The 21,732-nt window shown below is 53.4% G+C and overlaps 1 protein-coding gene across 2 annotated transcripts; it reads right to left on the bottom strand.

The window, feature by feature from the left end:
- Nucleotides 1-1,441: 1,441 nt before the first annotated feature.
- On the bottom strand, nucleotides 1,442-20,687 carry PLXNB1 (plexin B1; the record flags this gene model as incomplete). 2 transcript variants are annotated; one of them, XM_080934768.1, is made up of 36 exons in its annotated part: nucleotides 1,442-3,214; nucleotides 4,063-4,137; nucleotides 4,971-5,046; nucleotides 5,158-5,222; nucleotides 5,699-5,846; nucleotides 5,932-6,092; nucleotides 6,241-6,413; nucleotides 6,860-6,944; nucleotides 7,023-7,126; nucleotides 7,316-7,484; nucleotides 8,121-8,267; nucleotides 8,443-8,509; nucleotides 8,612-8,790; nucleotides 8,898-9,115; nucleotides 9,204-9,304; nucleotides 9,968-10,116; nucleotides 10,193-10,369; nucleotides 10,968-11,245; nucleotides 11,382-11,521; nucleotides 11,709-11,885; nucleotides 12,145-12,281; nucleotides 12,468-12,573; nucleotides 13,756-13,907; nucleotides 14,070-14,242; nucleotides 14,327-14,420; nucleotides 14,729-14,851; nucleotides 15,054-15,176; nucleotides 15,351-16,028; nucleotides 16,422-16,530; nucleotides 16,617-16,725; nucleotides 16,998-17,154; nucleotides 17,410-17,542; nucleotides 17,820-17,920; nucleotides 18,046-18,174; nucleotides 18,509-18,691; nucleotides 19,581-20,687. In XM_080934768.1, 36 exons carry the CDS (start codon nucleotides 20,685-20,687, stop codon nucleotides 3,110-3,112), a joined length of 6,408 nt encoding a protein of 2,135 aa, XP_080790894.1. In that variant the 3' UTR covers nucleotides 1,442-3,109. The 2 variants fall into 2 exon arrangements, with proteins under 2 accessions (XP_080790894.1, XP_080790895.1); XM_080934769.1 differs by having other exon boundaries at nucleotides 10,968-11,210; nucleotides 11,386-11,521.
- Between the last annotated feature and the right edge of the window lie 1,045 nt (nucleotides 20,688-21,732).

Below are 21,732 nucleotides of genomic sequence, written 5' to 3'. Positions count from 1 at the left end.
AGTTCTACACTGTGACCAGAAGATGGCAGTAAGAAGCCAGACACCAGCAGTATGATGGCACATCCCTGCCTTGGCAGACTCTCTGCCATACATGACATGGGTCTCAGGACCACGTCAGCCAGGCAATCCATGCATTTGGGAAGAGGACCCCCATCTTGCAGCCAAGACACTTCCTTCCAAACATCAGGCTGATACCTTTCTTCTGGTAAGTATGAAATGGGATAAACTATATCATCCTTAAGATCTTGTTGTTGAGAAAAGAGCTCTCATTGTGTAGAGCAAGCTGGCCTTGAACTTGCAGTGACCCTCCTACTCCAGCTTCCCTGGTGCTCAGATTACAGGTGGGCACCACCATGCGTAGCAAGAACAGAAAACTCTACCAATCAATGAGCTGGGCAGTGCTTGCACCTTTAATCCCAGCACTGGGGAGGCAGAAGCAGGTGAATCTGAGTTTGAGGCTAGCCTGATCTACAAGAGCAAGTTCCAGGACATCCAGGGCTACCCAGAAAAACCCGTCTCAAAAGAACAAAAACAAAAACTAATACATATATGTGTATGTGCCTGGTGTCCAGAGGCCAGAAGAGCACACTGGATCTCCTGAGCTTGGGGTTGTAGTGTTGTGAACTATTATATGGGTGCGAGAATAAAACATGGGTCCTCTGTAAGAACACCCAGTGCTCTTAACTGCTTAGCAGAAAAAAGATCTGGCCTGCAAAAGCCAGTCTGGCCTAGGCAGAGACCCTTTCTCTAAAAAATAAAATAAAATGTACACAGAGATCTAAGAATTGATGTAGACTTGTAACCATGTGTATTTGTATCTTGGGGAAGTAGGTATGCATGAGTAGAGTGTGCACAGGGTCAGAAGGCATCACATCCTTCAGAAATGGATGCAGTTGTGAGCCACTGCATGCAGGTGCCTGAGAACTGAACTCAGGTCCATGGAAGAGCAGGTGCTTTTAGCCACTGATCCGTCTTTCTGGCCCCTTATTTTTGAGACAGGTTCTCTGAAAAGAGATGAAGTGAACCTGTGCTTTAGCGGACCTAGGTGGTTTGGATGTGTGCTTTTTAACGTGTTGTCCTAAGGGAGCCTGGCAATGCAGATACTGTAGGCCTTACTGCCAACAGAAAAGACAGGACAGACCTCTGCTGTGCCCCAGCATGCTCCCAGGGTCCCAACTGACTTCCAAAGTGATCTCAGAGCTAATCAGCACAGACCCAGCTGTGACAGCCACAGGTACCCTTCTTCTGTTTAAGAAAAAACAAAACATGGTTTGTGGAAAACAATGAGGGTATACCTTTGCAAACTGGGAGAGATTGATCAGAAACTTGCCAGCCCCCAGGTGATCAAGTGAGGACTTAGCTATCTTACATGGTAACATTTTTATTTTCATGACAACATCTATCACAATGTTCTGTGAGACATGAGTGACTCAGAGCACATTCCATTCTCGCCCATCCCATGAGCACACGCCCCAGCACGCAGGTACATGACCTTCCTCTCCAGGAACCCTTACATCCTCACAGGACTCCTAAAGACTGCAGAAGCCCAAGCCTAGAGCAGAGGTGTGTCTCTGTCACCATCCTTGCCATGTTGACTTAAGGTGTCTCCCTCCCTGTACCTGTCTGAAGTCTAGCCAAGACCTTATTCCCCCGTCAGCCCTGTTCTCGAAGACTGTCAACACCATGGCTGGTCAAAGCAGCCACTGGGGGAGGAAAACCATTCTGAGTGAGGATAAAATCTGAACTAAGGCGACTCTCGTTAGTACTAAAGTCTCCCACATGAGGGCCTGACTGCTGACCATCTTTGACTGGTCAGGCACAGGCAAGACAGGATCTGACAGAATAGCAGCCGTAATTACTCCCACCATGAAAACCAACATGGCTCCTGCTATCTTGAAGACAAAAGACTCTAAAAGACAGCAAGAAAGGACTCTTGTAATTGTATCAGCCCATCCCTTCAAGCCCTCAGGGAAGACCATGAGCCAAGGGGGAGCTCTCTGAGGATACCAAGACCCTTGCCTGGTGAAGCCAACAGCATTCTCAATCTCTAGCTCCTCTGTCCCAGCAGCCAAGGGCACCACAGTACCAATGTCTTGAAGCTTCAAACAGGAAAATACCACAAGGTGGCCACTACACAGGCAGGTAGAATGGCTCTGAGCCCCTGCCTTAAGTACCTCAACGTGGTACTTAATAACGCCATGCTTCCCTAATTCCTTTTAAAATTCATGGAGACGTTACCATGACCTGCAAGGTGGAACCCTTAAAGATGGAGGACAAAACCCCACATCAGGCCCCAACTCTCCCTGAGCCATATTGTGCTTCAAGTTCTTTCTGGGAAGTGTTGCCTCTGGCAGACCCTACCTAGGAGCCGGGGAGAGCCTGCCAGCCCTCACGGTGGCCTTTCATAGGGGTCAAGAGACCCTTCAGAGCACGATGCCCACGGTTCCCACCAGCTGTGTCTTAGCAGAGGGGCTGGTGAGTCTGTACCATATGTTACCCTCCAATGAAGAGCTACGTCATCAGTGGGCCACTGCTCTCCCCATCAGACACCTGGAAGACAGGGTGGTCCTGAGGCACCAACCCTGCTGAGGCAGCAGCAGCCTAGAAAGGCGTTTTCCTCTCTCTCAGGCCTTGGAATTGGCAACAAGGGAACAAGGACAGAGGAAGCTAAACTTGAGGTCAAGGAGGATGGATGAAGAGGACAGGAAGTGGGCGGGGTCTCTTCCTTCCTCTGTGATTCCCAATGGGACACAGGTCAGTGCTCAAGAACAGTACAGTCTCCCCAGAGGCCTGGAGGGCCTACCAGACATTCTCTGGAAACCTTAAGTCCCAGCTCCTTGTAGGCTGGCGTCATCCAGGAAGTAGGTCAGAGAGTCACCATGCTTCAGGCAGGCCTGGTACTAACCACTGAACCACCAGGTCCTAGGCCTACAAGGCAGGTCCAGTGGGGCTGAGGCTGTGAGCTGGTGCCACCAGGAGATTGGGAGCCACCTTTCATTAACCTCTGCTTGTCAGTCACTACAGGCATCTACGAAGGTGGCCTCTCCCTTGAGATTCCAGGACTGCTCAGGAGGCGCTGAGACAACAGCAGGCCAAGGCTCCCTGGTCCCTATAGATCCGTGACCTTGTTTTCCACAGCAGCAGCGATCTGCTGGAGCCGGTAGCCCAGCTGCATCTTCTGGGCAGTGCCATCCTCTTCCAGGGCAGTGATGATCTGAAAGGTAGGACCAACAGAATCAGGAGAGACTTCTCTGGATCCCACGGTCACCACAGGTAGACTTCAGCAGGCCTACGTAAGGGCTGCAGCATTTGGGCGGGGTAGGCAGTGGAAATCCAGTGACATAATCGAAGACATATATGGTGAGGCTGACTGTGGATTTCACTGGCAAGGGTGAAAACAATCACCTGGGTTGTCTTTCTAGGGTGTGAGGCATGGTCTTAGTATAGCTTTAAACACAGCTTCCTGCTTTTCTGGTGTGGACACAGTTGAGCACCCCCCACGCTGCTGTTCAGGGAGTGATATGGCTCCCTGGTCAGCATTGAGACAGGTATTGAGGTGAAAGAACAAGCAGCAGGCAGAGCTTGGGTAGAGGTGCTGCCTTTCCTGTGCTCCAACAGGTGGAGGCTGCATCCCCTCTGCCTGCCTGTGCCGGGGCTGACATCACGCTGAATGAGGCTATGTGGATCCTTTGGTTGTCAGCAGACCACTCGGCTGAGACCATGACCCAGATTTCTGTGTTCTCAACACAAGGCCCATCACTGGTGCCACACAGATGTGGTAATTCTGTAGGCACCCATCGATTGACTAACACTGACAGAGATGCATTTAAGGACATCAAGGCTGGTCAAGAGAGCCCCCAGAAAGACCCCTCCTGGTTCTGTTGTCCCCTCATTGTATTGGCTGGTTTTGTGTGTCGACTTGACACAAGCTGGAGTTATCACAGAGAAAGAATTGTGGGCACAGAGACAATGTCACTAAAGAAGCCTGTGGGGACCCTCACTCAGCTTCCAAGGAGCACACTGAACAAGGTTGGCCCTGAAGTCGGGGCCAGCTGTGCTCACCTGGTCATAGTACTTGTTGATATACTTGTAGAGTTCGTGCAGGGCTACTCGCGCCCCAAGGTCGGCAGAGCAGTTCTAGGGAAGAGGGCAGATCACAGTGAGGGAAATGAAGAGGCTGCAGTGGGGAAGAGGCCCAGGACCCCAGCAAAGGAGGAGATCAGACGTGAACCCAAGAAAGCATGGGCCCTGTGGTGGGAACAGAGCCCAAGGCAAAGCATGGCGACAGCTCAAGACAAGACAAGGTCGAAACTCCAGGACTAGCTTCAGCAGGGCTGGAGTTTCCACTGGAACTCTGCCCGCCTCTCCCAGTCAAGGCTAAAGCTGGAAATCCCTCCCACTCATTCCAGGCGACTACAGGGCTGTGGGACTAGGAACTGGCTGGGAACTCGGTGTAGTATTGCTCTGATTTTACTTAAATGTTTCCCAAGACCAGCCCGAGGCTTTCCTTGAGGACATCGGACCTGCAGCCTCCTCCTCTAGACAGTACTAATGCAGCAGCTGAAGTAACTCAATAGAATTCTTAGGAGAACAGAATGCAGAAGCACACCCCAAGAAGAGTTTGACACAGTGTTCCCCCAAAAGTAGAGCTGAGTTGGTATAGGTGTCTGCATAGTAAAAACAGTTCTCCAGTGGGTGTGGAGGGTGAAACATGGGCCAATAGACTCAAGGTTTAAAGCTGACTCCTATCCACTCTGCAGACCCCTAGGCTGCACACGGACAAGTGTCTGGTTGATCCAACTAGGTGACAGCTATCAAATGAGACCCCTGTTCACTCTGATGATATGACAGGTCTGGCCTTCTGCAGAAACCCTGGAACACTGTATGATGACAGGGTGTGTCCTCTCCCAAGCAGATCACAGAGGGGTGACAAGGACCTCTGTATAAAAAGTATGAAGGGGAGGTCTTACCCGGGACAGCTCTGCCAAGACTGAGTTCATCTCTTGGTCACTGGCTGGGACAGTCTGTCTGATGTCTGCATAGTACCTGCCAAAAGGTTCGGGATGGTAGATGATAAATAACCAGAGCCCACTTCCTTGGTCCCACCCAGGGCCTCAGCCAAATGCTCGTCTCTCCAGACCCACTCCCCCCCAGTACCTTTCCACCATCTGTTTGTAACGGGGAATATCTCGAGCGTACAGAAGCTTGTTGATAGGAGAATCCTGGATGCCAGCAGCAGGACAGGAGAGAAGGAAAGGTCAAAGTTCAGTAAGGTCATCAGCTCCTGGGGCTCACAACATGATCAGTTTTATAACAAAATAACACACACCCCAGAAACCCCCAAGTTCCCAGCAAACCAGGACAGTAGGTCACATTAGCCCACTTCCTTGTTTCTCGTACATGTTACTTTTGTGTTTGTATGTGTGCAGATCAGAGGACAACTTAGAGGAGCTGGCTCTCTCCTTTCAGCACTTGGGTCATCAGAGTTAGCAGCAAGGACACCCCCCTCCACTCTGTTCATCCCCTGAGGCTGACCATGGCCACTTTCTGGGGAGCCCATGGGATGAGGCCTGGCATGGGAATGCCCTAAGTCAGAGGCTGCCCCCAGACCATCTTCTCCCTGCAAATCTGAGGAAACCATGAAGATCTGTGCGCCAGACACTCCACAGCCCTGTCCTATGCCTCCCAGCCTGCTCACCCGGCCCAGCTTGTGGTCGGCCAGTGTGCAGGCATCCATGAAGGTCTGAGCAATGACCAGGAGCACCGCGTCCATGTTATCCGAGGTCTGCACATCGAACACAAACTGTGGGTTCTTGATGATGTTGATCCAGAACCTCAGCGGCAGGCTGCAAATTGGGGGAACGGGGCCAGTAACTGTGCTGTGGAGGCAGAGGTGCCCACTGTATGTCCTGAGCCCTGTTCCTCCCATACCTGTTGGTCTTCCAGATGTGGATAGTATCCTGATCAGAGATGCCATGCTGCTGCGCTTGTTCATCCAGCAGGTCAAAGAAGTACTTCACTGCCAGAGGCACAGGGCGGCTGGTGCTGAGAATCACCTGGAACAGGTCATCCACAAACTTCTGCAGTGTGCCCTGTGGGGAAGAGAAGGAAACAGAGCCCAGTTAGGATGGACATCTTGGCATCAGCCAGCCTTCATGCAAGCCCCACACAACCCCATGTCCCACGAGTAGGCGTCCTTCCTAACAGCCCAGACCCCATCCCCATTCCCTCCCGTCTCACCTTCATGGACAGCAGACGTGTCAGGTAGATCTCAGGGATGGCCTTGGCTCGCTCACGCTCCCCACCCCGAAGGCTGCCCCTCCTAGGCCTGGGAGGTTCTGGTTCATCACTTGGCTTTACCAGGTGCCAGGGCCGGATGCCCCCCTCATCCACATCCTCCAGCATTGGGGTCCCTGTGCCAAGATGTAAGAGTTTGGTGCCCCTCACATGGTGCCATCTCCTCCTGGGAACCCAAGTCCAGTTAACTCCCCCAGGAGTGAGGGGACCTGGCTAAGGCTCCTCTGAGAAGAGATACTACCCCACCTCAGTCCAAAGGACCTTCCCATGGGGGGGGCTGGAGAGAAAGCTCAGCAATTAAGAGCACTGACTGCTCTTCCAGAGGTCCTGAGTTCAAATCCCAGCAACCACACGGTGGTTCACAACCATCTGTAATGGGATCTGATACCCTCTTCTGGTGTGTCTAAAGACAGCCAACAGTATACTCATACATAAAATAAATAAATCTTAAAACAAAAAACCCCACAAAGGACCTTCCCTGCCCCCCAGGACTAGGCAATATAAATGCAGAAAATTACAATGAGGAAGAGGGAAGGGGGAGAAGGAAGAAAGAGATACTCACGTTCTCCAGGGACATAATCCTGGTTTTCCCGAAGAATATGCTTGGTGAGGCAGGGGACAAGGGCCACTGTTGCTCCATCAGGGACCTGCTAACCACAGCTGGTGACCCTCTGATCAGTCAGTCCTCGCCTATCCTACCCACCCTCAGCTCCCACCCATCCCACCTTGTAATGCTGCAGCGTGTTCAGACGCCTCCACAGACCCTGAAGTTCAGAAGTGACATCCTCATCAGAAAGGATAAGGTGCCCGGCCACTCCAGACCGCCATTCTGTAAGAACAAGAGAGGACACGGCTCAGGGTTTCTGGGATCTCTTCCTGCCATGCATCCCTCCTCATCCTAGGTGGAGAAATGTCTCCTGCGCCTGGGGGTAGCCTCACTCTTGGAGGATTCATCTTGAGCCAGCTCAGGCCCAATACCATCTCAGGGTCCTCAAACTACCCTGCTTCTGACCCTCACCAACATCCAAGGTGCGAGAATCAGGCCGCTGGGCAAGAGGCACTCCCTTATAAAGCTGGTCTAGCATCTTCTCCTTGGCCTGGGAGATGGTGTCACAGTCCAGGACTTTCACAGGTACACCCTGGGCTTCTCCTGCCCCAGGCCCCACAGCCAGAAGAGCATTCAAGGTCTACACAAGAAATGTGAGAGATTTCAGCACTGGTTCCACATACTGGATGACCAAGACACAGGTCAAGAGCAGGAACAACCATGAAGAAAACCACAGCCCCTGGAGCCCACCCCAGTACTAAGTAGTCCTTAACTCTCTTCACCTGTCTTCCTTTAGCTGATGCAAATGCTCATGTGGTGAATGGGAGAACCCCAGGAGAGCACCCAACCATCTTTTATGCTCGAAGGAGTCTGTGTAATCCAGGACTCCCCACACCATATGAACGAGGTCTGGGTCCTCCAAAGGAACCCTTGTGTGCAACAGAGAGTAGCTATAGCAGGTCTGCCAAGTGGCTACTGGCTTAGGGGACAAAGCTGCATTCCTAGTGAAATGGCAAGAAAGCTACTCTGGCACAGCACAAATCTGTGGTTCCATCCTAAGTTGGGGGCCCTCTTAGATTCCCAGTTCTCAATCCTACAAAGCAAGGGCTGCTGCTCAGTGGTAGAAGGATGTTTGCTAGCTTGTGGGGACCATGAGTTCCTACCACTGAATGAATAAATAGCCTCTCTCCAGCAGGGAGTCAGAATTTGGGTGGGCCCTGGATCCAGGTTCAGATCACAAGCTGGAATAGACTGGAGGGGCAGAGCACACCCTTACCAGGGGACGGTACTCCACATCTTCTCGCAGCAGGCGGTTGTCATTCAGAGTGTATTTGGCTTTGCCAGTCACACTGTCCACGGGACCCTTGTCCACTTGATGCTTAATCCCTCTGAAGAGCATGTACAGAGGCTCCCCTACAGAGTCCTGGGAAAGTGTGGACAGTCAGGGCCTCTGGCAGGAGGCAAAAGCACATGGGGCATGTTTTGTTGGGTGATGTCTTTGCTCTGGCATGAATGGGCAAGCTAAATGAATTGTTGGGGGCTCAGTGCTCCAAAGGGCCCGACCCCACCTAATGAGGAGCTGTTGGCCCCTTCCTCACCCTCACAAAGGTGTAGAGGCAGATGGACATCCAGTTGGTGAGCAGCTTTTCCACCACAGTCTCTGTCCTGAGATGGCAGGAAGGGAAGGCCAGGTTCAGCAGAGACTCCAAACCCAAGCTCGAGCTCTACTCCTGGCTCCAGCTGTCTATCACCCAAACAGTCATTTACCTGCGCAGCATCAGCTTGGGGTTCTTGGCTACATACTGGGCTACCAGGTCACTGAGCAGAGTACGGAGGATGTCCGTGAAGTATTCCAGCTTCCCGTGCAGTGCGACCGTGAGCAGAGACGCTACATAGGCGCGGTCCCGAGCAGAGAAAGTGCGCTGACTCTCCAGTGTGTGGATGAACTAAGATCAGGGAGAGTGAGAGCGGGGGAGGTTCAGAAACAGACAGGGAGACTGGGCCAGCAGAGTTAGCAACAAGAAGGGATGGGGCAGCCAGGCTGGGAGTGTACCTTGGTAAGGAAGAGCTTGCTGTTTAGCAGGTTGGAGAGCTGCCCCAGGCCCTGTTCCACAGTGGGTCGCCTGCTGTCAGGCACACCAAGGTCCCTGTGCAAGGGTGACTCCCGGTGCCCAGGGAAGAAGACCCTTTCAGCATACACTTTGTAGTCAAGGAAGGGGATGCCGCTGCCAAGGAGGTCACTGGTGAGATCGGTCATCTCCGTCATGAGGTCTGTTGAGCAGAGGAGTGTCAGCGGATCCCATGCGACCACAGCCGTCACAGGCAGAGCCCCAGGTTACTCCCACTCTGGAAGCCGCACCTGTAAACTCCTTCTTGCAGCGGTCCCGCACACTGCTCTCCAGGTTCTCCAGCTGGATCTGCACTTTCTTATAGTCCCTCAGGGCCTGCTTGCTCTTCCTCCTACCCACACCAACGGCAGAAGGGAAAGGTCAGCTTGGTTCAGGCCTGCTTAACTCTACTCCAGGCCAACCCCAACCTTGTCTAACAGAATAACCTGACCACGTTCAAGCCAGCCTGACCCAAAATGATTAATTCATCCTGTCTCGTTCTCATCAAATCACATCTATCCATCACTCAGCCTGAGGGTCAGCAAACCCTGGACATGCCAATATAGGGCCCACAGCTATTTTTATAAGCACAGATTTGTTAGAACTCAACTACACTCAATGGTTTATATATTGTTCATGACCAAGGGCTGAACTGAGTATTGCTGGAGACCACCAGGCCTGTTGCAACCATTTCCAGAGGTCTGATTCCTTATGGAAATATTTGCAGAGTGGGTCTGGAGAGATGGCTCAGTGGTTAAGGGCACTGGCTTTTCTGCTCTCAATTCCCAGCATCCACATGACAGCTTACAACTGTCTTTAACTCCAGTTTCTGGGGATTAGGCATCCTCACACAGAAATATATGCAAACACCAATGCACATAAAATAAGAATAAATCTTAGTATGTGTACACACACACACACACACACACACACACACACAAAACTTTTTTTTGCTCTCATCTGTGCCTTCTCTGTCTGGCCACATCTACCTACCTGCCACAACTGGCATACCTACCTGTATATGAGGACTATGATGATGACACCCAAAGCCAGGAGAGATGTGCCCACTCCCAAGCCCACCTGGGCTGCCACAGGAAAAGCCACAGGGCTCTCGCCATCATACTGCACACGACCCAGGGAGAAGCGCAGGTTCCCCATCTGTACCTGCGTAGGAAGCTACCTGTGAGCCAGGGCCCCAGATAGCATGATGCCCAACCCTGCCCAGGTCCTGCCCACTGACCGTGAACTCTGGTAAAGCATCTGGTGCCTCTCGGAGGGCATGGTGATGTGGCAGGGGCTGCTCCACAGGGGGCTCACAGTACAGGTGGTGCCGGGTCAGTGTCTTTACCACGCAAGGGCCATCTCCTATCATGGCCACCACCTCTTCCTTAGACATGGCAAGGTCCAGATTCTCCCCCTGGAATATCGGGTTGATAATTTGTTTCTCCCTCAGCCTCTGTTCCCAAATGTGAGAGGGATGGCCCTGAAACTATCTTTTAACCCTGTTTTCCCTGAAGGTGGATCCCATGGTCACAGAAGTGTCCTTTAGATTGCTCACCATAACTTCTTTGTGCTTTCTCACCTTTCATCTCACAGCTGAGACTTGAAGAACCTAAAACAGTTCCCCACACCCTGGGCAGTTACTTAGCTACCCTCAGCTAGGTGATGTTGGATAATCCTGTGGCCTGTCCGTGTGTCGACACACGTGTGGACTATTTACCATGTACATCACAAAAAGGGTCTAGTGTTATCCACATAAGTCCAGTTGCCAAATGAGGACCAGCCTGTTACCTAATTTATACTGCACTGCCGAATTAGTGAATATGCCAAACCATTTACTTAACCAAACTGATACCTCAATGGAGCGTAGGGACCCAGGCCACCAAACCCCTGCCAGGACCTGCTGGCTCCCATGCTGTACCAACCACTTCTGAGTCTCTCAGCTTGCTCTTTCAACCCTGACCTCTCCAACATACGCATGCTGTTCTAGAGAAAAGCCCAAGAAGGTAAATTACCTCTACAGAGAACACACTCCCTGGTTTGTGCCGGAATGGTGTGGTGGGATCCTCGGGGTTGAGGGAACGCAGGGTGGGATCAGCCTCATAGGAGAAGGGTGTGGAGCTCAGTGTAGCAAAGTCAAAGACCATGTTGTCCAGGATAAACTCCACCTGGACCCAGGGCTCCTGGGGTGGGCCAGGGAGAGCAGGCGTGCGACACATGAGGAGATGAGAGGAGTTCACAAGACATGGCTCCTCAAACTGCACAGAAGAGGAGAGGAGATCAAATGGGGTACCTCGTGAGGTGTGAAGCATCTCCTTTAGTACCAACTACCCGTGGCTGCCCACGGGTGAGGGGAGAGATGGCTGGCCTGGTATAAGCAGGAGAGGCTCATGGGTATGCTATTTGATCCAAGATGGCTCTGGACCTACATACTTTCTCAGGGACCACGTGGTGCTTCTGTCCAAGCCCCTGGCCATGCTGTAGCACTCTCGGGGTCACAGTCACTCGGATTCTTGGCATCTGTACCACATCCAGGTTCTGACCATGGACCCATATCTCTCGTCCTCCACTGAAACACAGCCCGGAGTCATTCATGACTTGCACAGCCCAGACCCAGCCAGCTCAGCCCCAACCCCAAATTTCATACATGACCCAGTCTGTCAACAGTACGGAGCTCACAGTCCCCATTTCCACAACCCCACATCCCCTACTATGAGAACCGCAAAGACCTTCCAGACATGCTTTTGGCCCCATACCTGAAAAAGCTCTTGGTGGGGCCCACAGAGGTGATGTTGGGGTCTGATGTATACTTAAATTGGCCGTGCTGAAGTCTCCGCTCAGTGGCCCCAAACAAGACAGTTACTGGAAGTTCGGCGGGCACAGGGTGTGGGCTGGTCTCACAGTGTAACTGCTCAGGCTGCTGCTCCAGGAGCCTGGGTGGAGAGGGTAGAAAACAGGCCAGATCCAGGAGCTAGGCCCCTGCTCAAATCTCAGCTCACTTAGGTTCCTCACCCACTGAAGGCCCCATTGTGTAGCTTGGGAAGCTGCGCTTCAGCCACAGCCCTGGTTTCTGGAAAGCTGGCTAAGACTTTCTTGTGGGGCAGACTTAACCCATTCCACACTGGCTCTTCCCAGCATCCCATCTCCACCCTGGGATGTGTGGATTTTGTAGAACAAGAAGGCAGCTCTTACAAGTGGCAAGGCTGGTCTCCAACCACCACACGGATGTCCTCTAGCCGTCCAGTCAGAAGCTTAGAACCATGCAGGGTGAGGCGGGTACCTCCAGATAGAGGGCCACGGGCTGGGAAGATGGAGTGTACTTTTGGATCCTATGGGAAAAAAAGATGGGGAAAGACAGACAAAATTAGGATGGCAGAAGCCAGGGCACCTCAGACAAATAAGGGAGCCTTAGGATGGGGAGCTTTAAGAAGGCAAACCAAATAGCCTGAGGCATCCACAGAGAGAGAGAGAGAGAGAGGCCTATGGCACAGTGGAGTGGCTTAGCATTCAGGCACCTGATAGGCAAAGTTGAACTCGGAGACGCCATGTCCTCTTCCAGGCACCTCCACTGCCACAGCGCCAGTCACCTCCTCCCTACTGCTTCCAGTGATACACACAAGACTGTAGGCATAAGACAGGCAAGCAAGGGGATAGCAGGCTGCACAGATGGCCTTCAAAGTGACCTGGCAGACCCTCTTCCTGTCACACAGCCAGGTGTTCTGTCTTCCCCATCCCCATGTGTCAGTACCCCCTCTCACTTTGAAAGGAACCCTTGTGGCACACCAGCCAGCAAGCCTTGGCATCCGAGAAGCCACACCAGTTCAGTTATTCAGGCACACCCTCTAGCAAGGAATGTATTTCCCTGATATGACATGGATTTACAAAGAAGCCATGGAGACCTGTTGTGTGGTCAAGCAGAGGAGCAAGTAAGAGGGCCTCATCAGCCACCCCCAGACTCCCCTACCTCGGTGTGGTCAGCACCCGATTGCAAAGTGAAGGGAACTTAATCTGATCCTAAACAAAAGATTCCTAAAAGCCTCTAGTCAGAACAGGGGCAGATGTGAGCAGTCGAAGAAAATGCTGGTTCTTAGCCAGAAAACAGAAGCCTGGGGCGCATGAACTCCCAGAATGTTAAGTCTACAGTGGTTAACATTGTCACGGTCATACAAATACTGGCAAAGAGCAAGTGGTGAACTAGCCGGGGAGGCTCCAGCCATTATACATTTTACACTTCATAAATCACTCCATAAATTACCTAAGTCTGATGGTTCTAGAATTATTAACAGTGTAGAGGTTCTGGAAGTTCTCAGTTACCAGCTGAAGGAAAAGTTAATGCTCCCGCAAAGTAACCCCTTGTTTAAAATATAAATTACAGGGCTCTGCAGCTATTCTTCTGAGGGTACAGTGAGGGGTTGCCCGAGTATTGTGCCAGGTTTGGGTCCTGCTGCATACGAGCATCTCCTGGAGAATGTTCTACATCCACCCGTGGCCCTCTGGAGGTGTGCTGCAACAGCTTCTGAGAGCACAGCCAGGGCAGGCCTCGCAGAAGTGGCACATCGAAGAGCCACCAGCAGGCTGCAGACAGTGGTACTGCCCGGCAGACTAAAACGGTCCCTAAGCAGCCTGGGTCAAGGCTCTGCAGGTTTACACAGGAAGCCAGAGTTCCAGGCCATGCCAACCCAGCACCACTAAGGCACTGGCACCAGAATCAAAGAAAGGCAGGCAGACACATGGAGGAAGAAGGTCCTGAAAAGGAAGCCATCCAGCCGCAGTGCCCTGCCATGTTGGGCCCAACCAGCTCACCTGCTGGAGACATCGTATTCCCCAGCATCGACAGCACAGGGCACGCCAGCCACTCTGACCATGTCCAGGACGTCCTGTACGTGTTGGCCCAGGTTGGAGCCCCTGATAGTGACACGGGTGCCTCCGTCTACAGGTCCAGTCAGTGGCTCCACCTGTTCCAGGACAAGGACATTCACCTCTACCTACCTGTCAACCTCTGTGGTCTGAGGCAGCCCCAGCCTCCTAGTTTGAGTTCTGTGCATCCATGACACAGACATCCTCTCTCTAAGAGCAGCAGTGACAAAGAGAAGGGACACGCCAGCATCCCAACATACCGAGTGGATGAGCGGCGCGGGGCACTGAGTGGCCACAGTCTCGGCTTCATTACAGGCTTCTCGGGCTACACAACGTGGATGCTCCCCCTCACACCACACACAGTCGTACTGAGGCATGGCAGTTTGGCAGCGGCTGCAGTCCCCATGTCCCACAGAGCAGTCATATAACACCACTAGAGACAGCAGGAATGAAATGTAACACGGAGCCTTAGGAGCCTGATACTGACGGCCTGCCTCGTGGTCCCCGGGCAGCTTACCATGCAGTCCATCGGCCCTGTCCACGCGCAGACCACCCGCCCAACGCAGGAACAGTCCCACTTGGAGTTCTGGCTTCAAAGCTTCATAGCTGAACTGGGGAAATAGGAGTGAAGTCAGTGCCTAGAGGTTGGGCCAGGCCTGGGGTGTGGCTCTCAGAGAAAAGACCAAAATGACTAGTTAGGGGAGCAGAGTCTCAGGTCAGAATCGGAACTCAGGGATCCCAGGGTGAAAAGACAGGAGACCAACAGTGGAACTGGAGTAGAGAATCCCAATGAGAGACAGGGACCCCACGAGGCATATGGCCCAGCTGGGGTTTCCATCTACTGTCCTGTGTCAAAGCTTGGCCTGCGATAAGTTCACAGCAGCCGAGGCCAGTGTCTATGCCCAACCATGGTCCATACCTGGTGCTGCTGGCACCTGATGTGGCACCAGGTGTCTGGAGGTGGCTCACACTCCACCTGAGCCTCCACTGCCACCTCGAGACCCTCCAGCTCCAGCACACACTCACTGCTCCTGGGGCCGTCCTGGGGGCAGAGGACATGTTGTTCAGGTAGCTTTGAGAACCTGGGCCCTGGAGGTTGTAGTACAGGCCCTGCCACAATACAGCCCAAGTTGGGAGAGAAAGCCAGGGCTGGCGATGTCTTCCTGCTTTCTGAGACTTGAGGAGACTCCGACAAGTAGCCAAGCAGCTTGAAGGGAAGTTGTTAGCTGGGTAGGCAAACAGACCTGGAAGAGCCACAGGTTCCTGCCTCGAAGCTGGACTTCCCGTTTCACGTGGACCGGTATCAGCAAGGAGCCTTGGACAGTCTCCACACAGGGGCAGGAGCTCACCCTCTGATTCATCTCTCCCTGCAGGCACCAAGGGTGAGGCAGTCAGTGGCTCCCACCCTGACCGCCTCTGTCCTCTGCCTTGCTTGGCTCTATGGCAACACTGTCCTCACCCTCCCAAAGGGGAATCCCAGGGTGAGCAAATGGCTGTCTTCCCCTCCCCTCCCGAGGCCTCCTTCCTGGGCTGGACCTCACCAGCTCCCAGAGCCCGGGGGTGTCGTACTGGTAGTCGAGGCTGGACAGGAGGATGAGGGGGGCAGGAGGGCCCTCGTGCTCTGCTGAGTCTCCATCACCTGAGAGGAGTGTGGAAGTGGAGAAGGCGGGCGTGTCACCCCCCATCCACTCATCCGCCTCTGGCAGCTCGCCGCCTCCTTTGGTGAGCCAATCCAGAACTGGCTTCATGGAGCCAGTGGCCCCTGGGAAAATGGTGGCTGGAGCAGTGCCAGGGGGCTGATCCAGAGCCACCATGGAAGGCAGAGCCTCAGGGCCAGACTCTGCAGGGGACACAGCAGCTGCATCTGAGGGGAATGGGTAGGAGGCCAAGAGGTCCTCAGGTGTGGTCAATGGTCCCAAGTCAGTGGGAGCAGGGACAGTGGTTCCAGTTATGGTAGGGGGGTCAGGAGGGAGGGGCTTCTCATGGAGAGGTGACTCTGTGGAGGTGGGGGAAAGTATGGGGCCAGGACCTGCCCACGGGCCCCAGAGGCTGAGCCGAGAAGGCTTGGCTCCAGGTAGAAGGACATCTGAGGCTGTGGAGGAAGCCCTAGGCTCTACTGGGAAGGTATTGGGAGTAGGAATGACTGTGACTTTGGGGACTGTGGGTGGGAAAGGGGTGAGTACATCCCTTGCAGGAGGGATTAGGGGGAGAAGTGGGCTCTGAAGGGGAAGGCCAAGACAGACAGGAAGGCCACTCAGCAGGCAAGTGCAGGAGCAGGCAGGCAAGGGTATGTTAAGAGGGAGAAAGACCAAGGAAAAGAGAAACAAAAACATCCCGTTAATTCTCTAAAGCAGAAACACAGAGGGCAGGCTCTGGGGATCTGTGCTGAGGTGGGGAACCAAGGCCACACCTCTTGCCTCTCAGCTTAAATGCCCTCCCAAAACAGATGGGAAGGATAAGCAGCCATTCTCCAGTGAATCTGTCACACAAAACAGCTGGGGTGCTCAGGACAGGAGGCTGGCAGGCACATAGATCCCAGGCCATTAGAAAACCCTAACCCCGGGAACCCCTAGCTCCACCCTCAACATGCCTCATCCTGGAGTTCCACTAACCTGTTGGCTTGCCACCATAGGCCCAGCGTCACATGAGGCTTTGTTCGTGCACAGCTGCTGCCACACACACCAGTTACAGCCCCAGCGGCTGCTTACACAGGCCCGGCACCTGCACAAAATGCAGTCAGTCAGTCATGAAACAGAGAAGGCTGTAAGGGAGCCCAGAAGTGGGAACAGGCAAGTTAAGGAACTCACGGTGCAGACGGGAAAAACTCAGTAACTGCCATGCAGTCATAGAACAAGAGGGAGGTGTTGGCGATCACCACAGCACCAAACCTGAGCTCCACATTCACAGAGACATGGTCTGCAAAATGGGAGAGAAAGACAGAACTGAAGGGGGGGCCTAGGGATCTACATGAAATGAGGCTGGCACCCCAAACAGAGACAGGAACTAGGGTCAGAGAACAAAGTCCACAGGACATAGCACAAACACTAGGGTCCTGGAGCCACTCAGGGGACTCGGAGCACATCCAAGACTATTTCTGGAGTAATTTCTCATCCCAGTAAGACCTCTCAGAGCAAGAAGGAAGCAGGGTGGGGACCCCAGGTCCAGGGCTGGCCCCTTCTCTCACCCACCGGCTCCTCTCTGCAGCACTGGAGCCTCACTAGGGTCTGGGGAGGGACACATCACACCAGAACTGGTCAGTAGAGCAGGACTCTGTTGGTCTCCAAAGTAGCAGAAATAGGATTCCCCTGGCCAGAGAGATGGCAGACCTGGCACCGACAGAAACACCTACCGAGAAAGCCAAGGGTACACTTTGGCACCACTGGGTAGTAGGCTGGGGACTCTCATTTACGAGGATGCTGGCATCCCTCACAAACACAAACACCCTCTGGCCTTGACTGATAACAGATAGAGAAATCCAAGGCCCAAGAGAAATGGCTGAGCAAGGACATGTGGCATTTGATGCAATGGCACAAAAACCCAAGGTCTCCATCCATCTCCACAGCTCTCCCCACTGGGGCCCCGTCCACTCTGGTCATTCACCTCTCTCCTCTCTTCCCGACTGATATTGGCAGGGCTCACAGCCACCACTCGAAGACACTCCAGTTCTGACTGGAAGCTCCACAGCCACTGCCCTGGGCCCTGGGCCCTTGAGCACTCCGACCGGCGACTACACCTAAGAAGAACCAGTATGTTACCAGCAGCCACTGAGAATTCACATAGCAGAGATGTTTCTCTAGTCCTGACGCCCCCTCTGGTCACAGCCCTCATGAGGAGTTGATACCAGGATCTTTCGTCTGCTATGGCAGGGAACCACAGCCCTGGGAAGGGGACAAAGAGCTGGGGGCTGGCTACCCACAGGTTAGAACTGAGAGTCAATGGACACGGTCAAAAATCTGGTGAGGCACTTACAGAGGCACAAGCCCAGGTCAGGGGTTTGGTAGAACACTAACCTGCCCAGGAGCACACACCATCCGCAATAAGGATCCCTGTGAGCAAGGCAAGAGTCACAGTCCAGGTGTTGAGCACAAGGGGCCACAGGAACCTTCACAAGCTGTGACAGCAAAGAAGATCTGAGGCGGGAAATCCGAAAACCACTGCCTTACCCACGTATGGGTCCCAGTACCTGCCCAGAGACCCCTCCCAGCAGTCACTCCCTGGCCTGTGTCCAGGACTTACAGTAGTCTGGGTTGCTACATATAGGTGCTCAAAGGTACCATCAAAGGTAAGATCTCTGTTCACAGCAGATCCCGGCTGGATGCTCTGTTTAGAGTATGGAGTAACACTTCTTCCAGGGCCTAAGTAGACCTAAGATGAAAGACCACAGGGTCTGGCACCAAGCCCCTCCATTTAGAACTGAAACAATTTACGAGTAAGAATTTTGGACAGGTGTGGTGGGGCAATCTTTAGTACTTGTACGCTAGAGGCAGGGACAGGCAGATTTCTGTGAGTTTGAGAGGAACCTGGTCTAGATGAATCCCAGGTAAGACAGGTTATCCAGCCTTGGGTAAGATTTATGTGATATGAGGAAAATCACAGGTAAATACCACCCAACCCTCAGAGGAGTGGCACAGACGACTGGGGTGGCATGTAGCATATTACATGTCACACACCTCAGCCTCAAAACTTCCTAAGGACATACCCTATGCAACTGTCCTTGACTGTCACCCAGGAAAGCAATAGTATGTCCATCTTCCATGGTGACAGCCACAGCTGTTAGTTGAACCCCCGGCAGCTCCAGAATAGGTGTGGCTTCCAAAGGGACACAGCTGACCATGGGACTGGGTGTGTGGTCCGAGCCACATGGGAAAGCATCCGGGGTGTCCTACAGGTAGCAAAAAGCATCACTGAGACCCTGCCTGGATAATCTTCCAGGACAACCACCCTCTAGGCCCTAGTCTCTGCCAGTGACAGTCCTGCCCTGGGCAGCACACTCCTTAGCCTTACCTCAGTGTGCTTCCATCCCAAGTTTCTAGAGGTTCAATCTCCTCTTCACCCCACCTTGTCTATGGCCCCATCTTCTGTCACCTCCTTTCTGGAAGCTAATCTCTCCAGTAGCTACACTTAACACCTTCTCCTGAGCCATGCCCTAAAGGTCTCAGAGTTTGGCTCCTCCTCCACTCCCAGCCCACTTGCCTGGGTCTTCTGCACCTCACTGACTCAGTGAACGCCGTACTGTCTCTACGTCCTCCCTAAGCTTGAGCCAAGTCCCATTGTTACCATTTACTTTTGCTCTAGAACCTAAGAGTGTTCGCTCCTATGTTCTACCCATACCCTAGAGCCTCAAACGCCCTCTTAGCTGACTTCTATGAAGTCACTTCATTTTATTACAGATTTATTGCATGTATGTGAGCACACTGCAGCTGTCTTCAGACACACCAGAAGAGGGCATCAGACCCCATTACAGATGGTTGTGAGCCACCATGTGGGTGCTGGGAATTGAACTCAGGACCTCTGGAAGAGCACTCAGTGCTCTTAACCGCTGAGCCATCTCTCCGGAAGTCACCCCCGACACCACTTCTTTAGCACCCTGACTCAAGCCCAAACCTGTACTGCTCCTTGCCAAGAGGTACAGCCACTGAAATAAGGGACTCTTCTTGTTTGGGCCTAAACCCAAACAAGCACCTGGCACCTGTCATGAGAACTACTCTGCCTACTCCCAGTTCCCCTCAGACTTTGGGGGCAGATGCTTGGTGGCAAAGGCCTAGACTCACCACTGGTAGCTGTGCACAGTCAGAAAGAACATCGTACGCAATGTCGGCCACCTTGGTCCCATTCTCAGCACGGCCTTCCCGGGTATAACAGGCATCTCGAGTATAATTAGCAAGCTGGTCTACCTCATCCAGGGGGAAGGCACAGAGCACAGAGGTTCCAGATGCCCCAGTAGATGCTGACAGGGGCCAATCCACAGTGGGAGGAGCCACTGAGGAGAAAGCTGCAAAGAGTACTTCCCCACGGGCCACCTCCTTGGACGTGGCTACTGCTGCGGCCTGGATAAGGCCATAGCGACCACCCTGGCAGGCCAGCGGCAATTCCACGTAAGAGTAGTAATGCTGGTCCTGAAGGCACACGCGGGACACATACGCACGGAAAGCTCTAGAAGGGGCCTTCAGGTCTCGCCTCAAGAACAGGAAGTATGCGCTGGCACCACGGACGAAGGCACTCACGAAGTGATGGCTGTACTCAGAGAGGCGGCCTACAGCCAACTTGGCTGTTTCTTCGTAAGAGAAGGCAGCTTGGGGGTCCGGTGGTCGCAAGGCTCGGGTTGTAATGGGAGGAATCCCACCACCTACGCCCCTGCTGGTGTATCCCCGCCCCACAAACAAAAGGGGCTCGCCTGCCATTCCCTGGGCCACCAGCCCCACTGTGCTGACTGCAGGGTCATTTGCAGCCACATACTGGGTGTCCCCAGGTCGCTCGGGCCGTAGGAGCAACTGACTGATCTGACCTAGGCTCCGCAGCTCACAGATGCCCTGGTGCACGCTCCCACACACCACCAGAGCCTCTGGGCTCACCAGGAGCAGCTGGTTAGGGTTGTTAGTAGGCTGGGCTTGGGGACATTCATCAGGTATCACAGGTGGCAGGCAATCTCGGCTGTCATTCACAGGGCCTGTGGACACCATGGCTTCCAACTGCAACCCAGGGCTCAACTGGAACAGGAAGTTGGTGGCCCCTACATAGAGGGTACCTGAGGTGGGGTCCCTTGCCAAGTGTTGTAGATGTGTGCCATTAGCAGTGAAAGCAACTGGTGGAGGGGGCTGCAGGGTGAGGGCACACCCGGCCCAGAACACCTGGAGAAGAACTGGGCCGAGGACAGACATGGTCACCTGGCAGAGAGAAGGGTTGGGTGAGACTCAAATGGCCGGCAAGGTACTCAGAAGCTACTGCTAGGGACAGGACACTGGCACTGAGGGTCAAGATGCTCTTCCTAACCTGGGCTACTCAGAGATTCCTAGTATGCCCAGGGTGACCCCACATCTACAGTTACCGGGCAGACACAGGAGACACCGCCCTTGGAAACTTCAACCCTACCCCTTCTCTGTAGATACTATGTTCTCAGGGACCTGTATCTGCCCATATTCCACCCTAGCTCCACACTCAATCTTGTTCCTTCTAAACCCTGCTCTGTGAGTCAAGTGAGGTAACAAAGTCTCAGATGAGGGAGAGGGCCCCCTCTCTAAGGACAACACATTCTTGGGTAAAATAAGGAAGTCTTATAGACCACCAGCATGTCATAACAAAGCAAGACTTAGGTACAGAGGTGGGTGTAATGGTGCACACCTTTGATCCCATCATTTGGGAGGCAGAGTCAAGTGCATCTCTGTGAGTTTGAGACCAGCCTGGTCTACATGGCAAGCTCCAAGAGCGCCACACAGAGAGACCCCGTCTCAATTCAACCACAAAAGAAAGGAAGAAAAGTATTGGATGTAGGCTCTTTCAGGCCAGGAATCAGAGGGTGACAACCAGAGGACCAATAGATCATGCTAGGATGAGTTAAGGCTGAAGGACAGGGCCCCACACTAGGGAACTCTGGGCTGCAGTGACAGTCACACTGTTCCCCATTAGAGTGAAGTCTGGCTCACCTGGCAGGGCCGGCTGGATCAGCAGATAACGGCATGACCTGAGCAGGAGTCACCTAGCCAGTGGGGGAAAGCACAGTATGAAACTGGGGGCTGGGCTGCAGGCATGTGGGAACCCTGGACTCCCCTCCCCAATACCCAGTCTGCCTGTGGAGCCCAGCCCAGCTTGGCCCTCAGCCACCAAACACATTCCATAGAGGACGCCTCCTCAGAGCCCACGGGGGGAGGGGGGCAGCAGAGCCAGGCACCCGAGGGGCCTGGGAAAGGTCAACTAGAAAGGAACCCC

This window comes from Micromys minutus, assembly GCF_963924665.1.
Source record: "Micromys minutus genome assembly, chromosome: 21".
In the NCBI taxonomy this organism is placed as follows: domain Eukaryota; kingdom Metazoa; phylum Chordata; class Mammalia; order Rodentia; family Muridae; genus Micromys; species Micromys minutus.
Note: the sequence above shows the minus strand (reverse complement) of the source record. Positions and strands in the feature narration are given on the sequence as shown.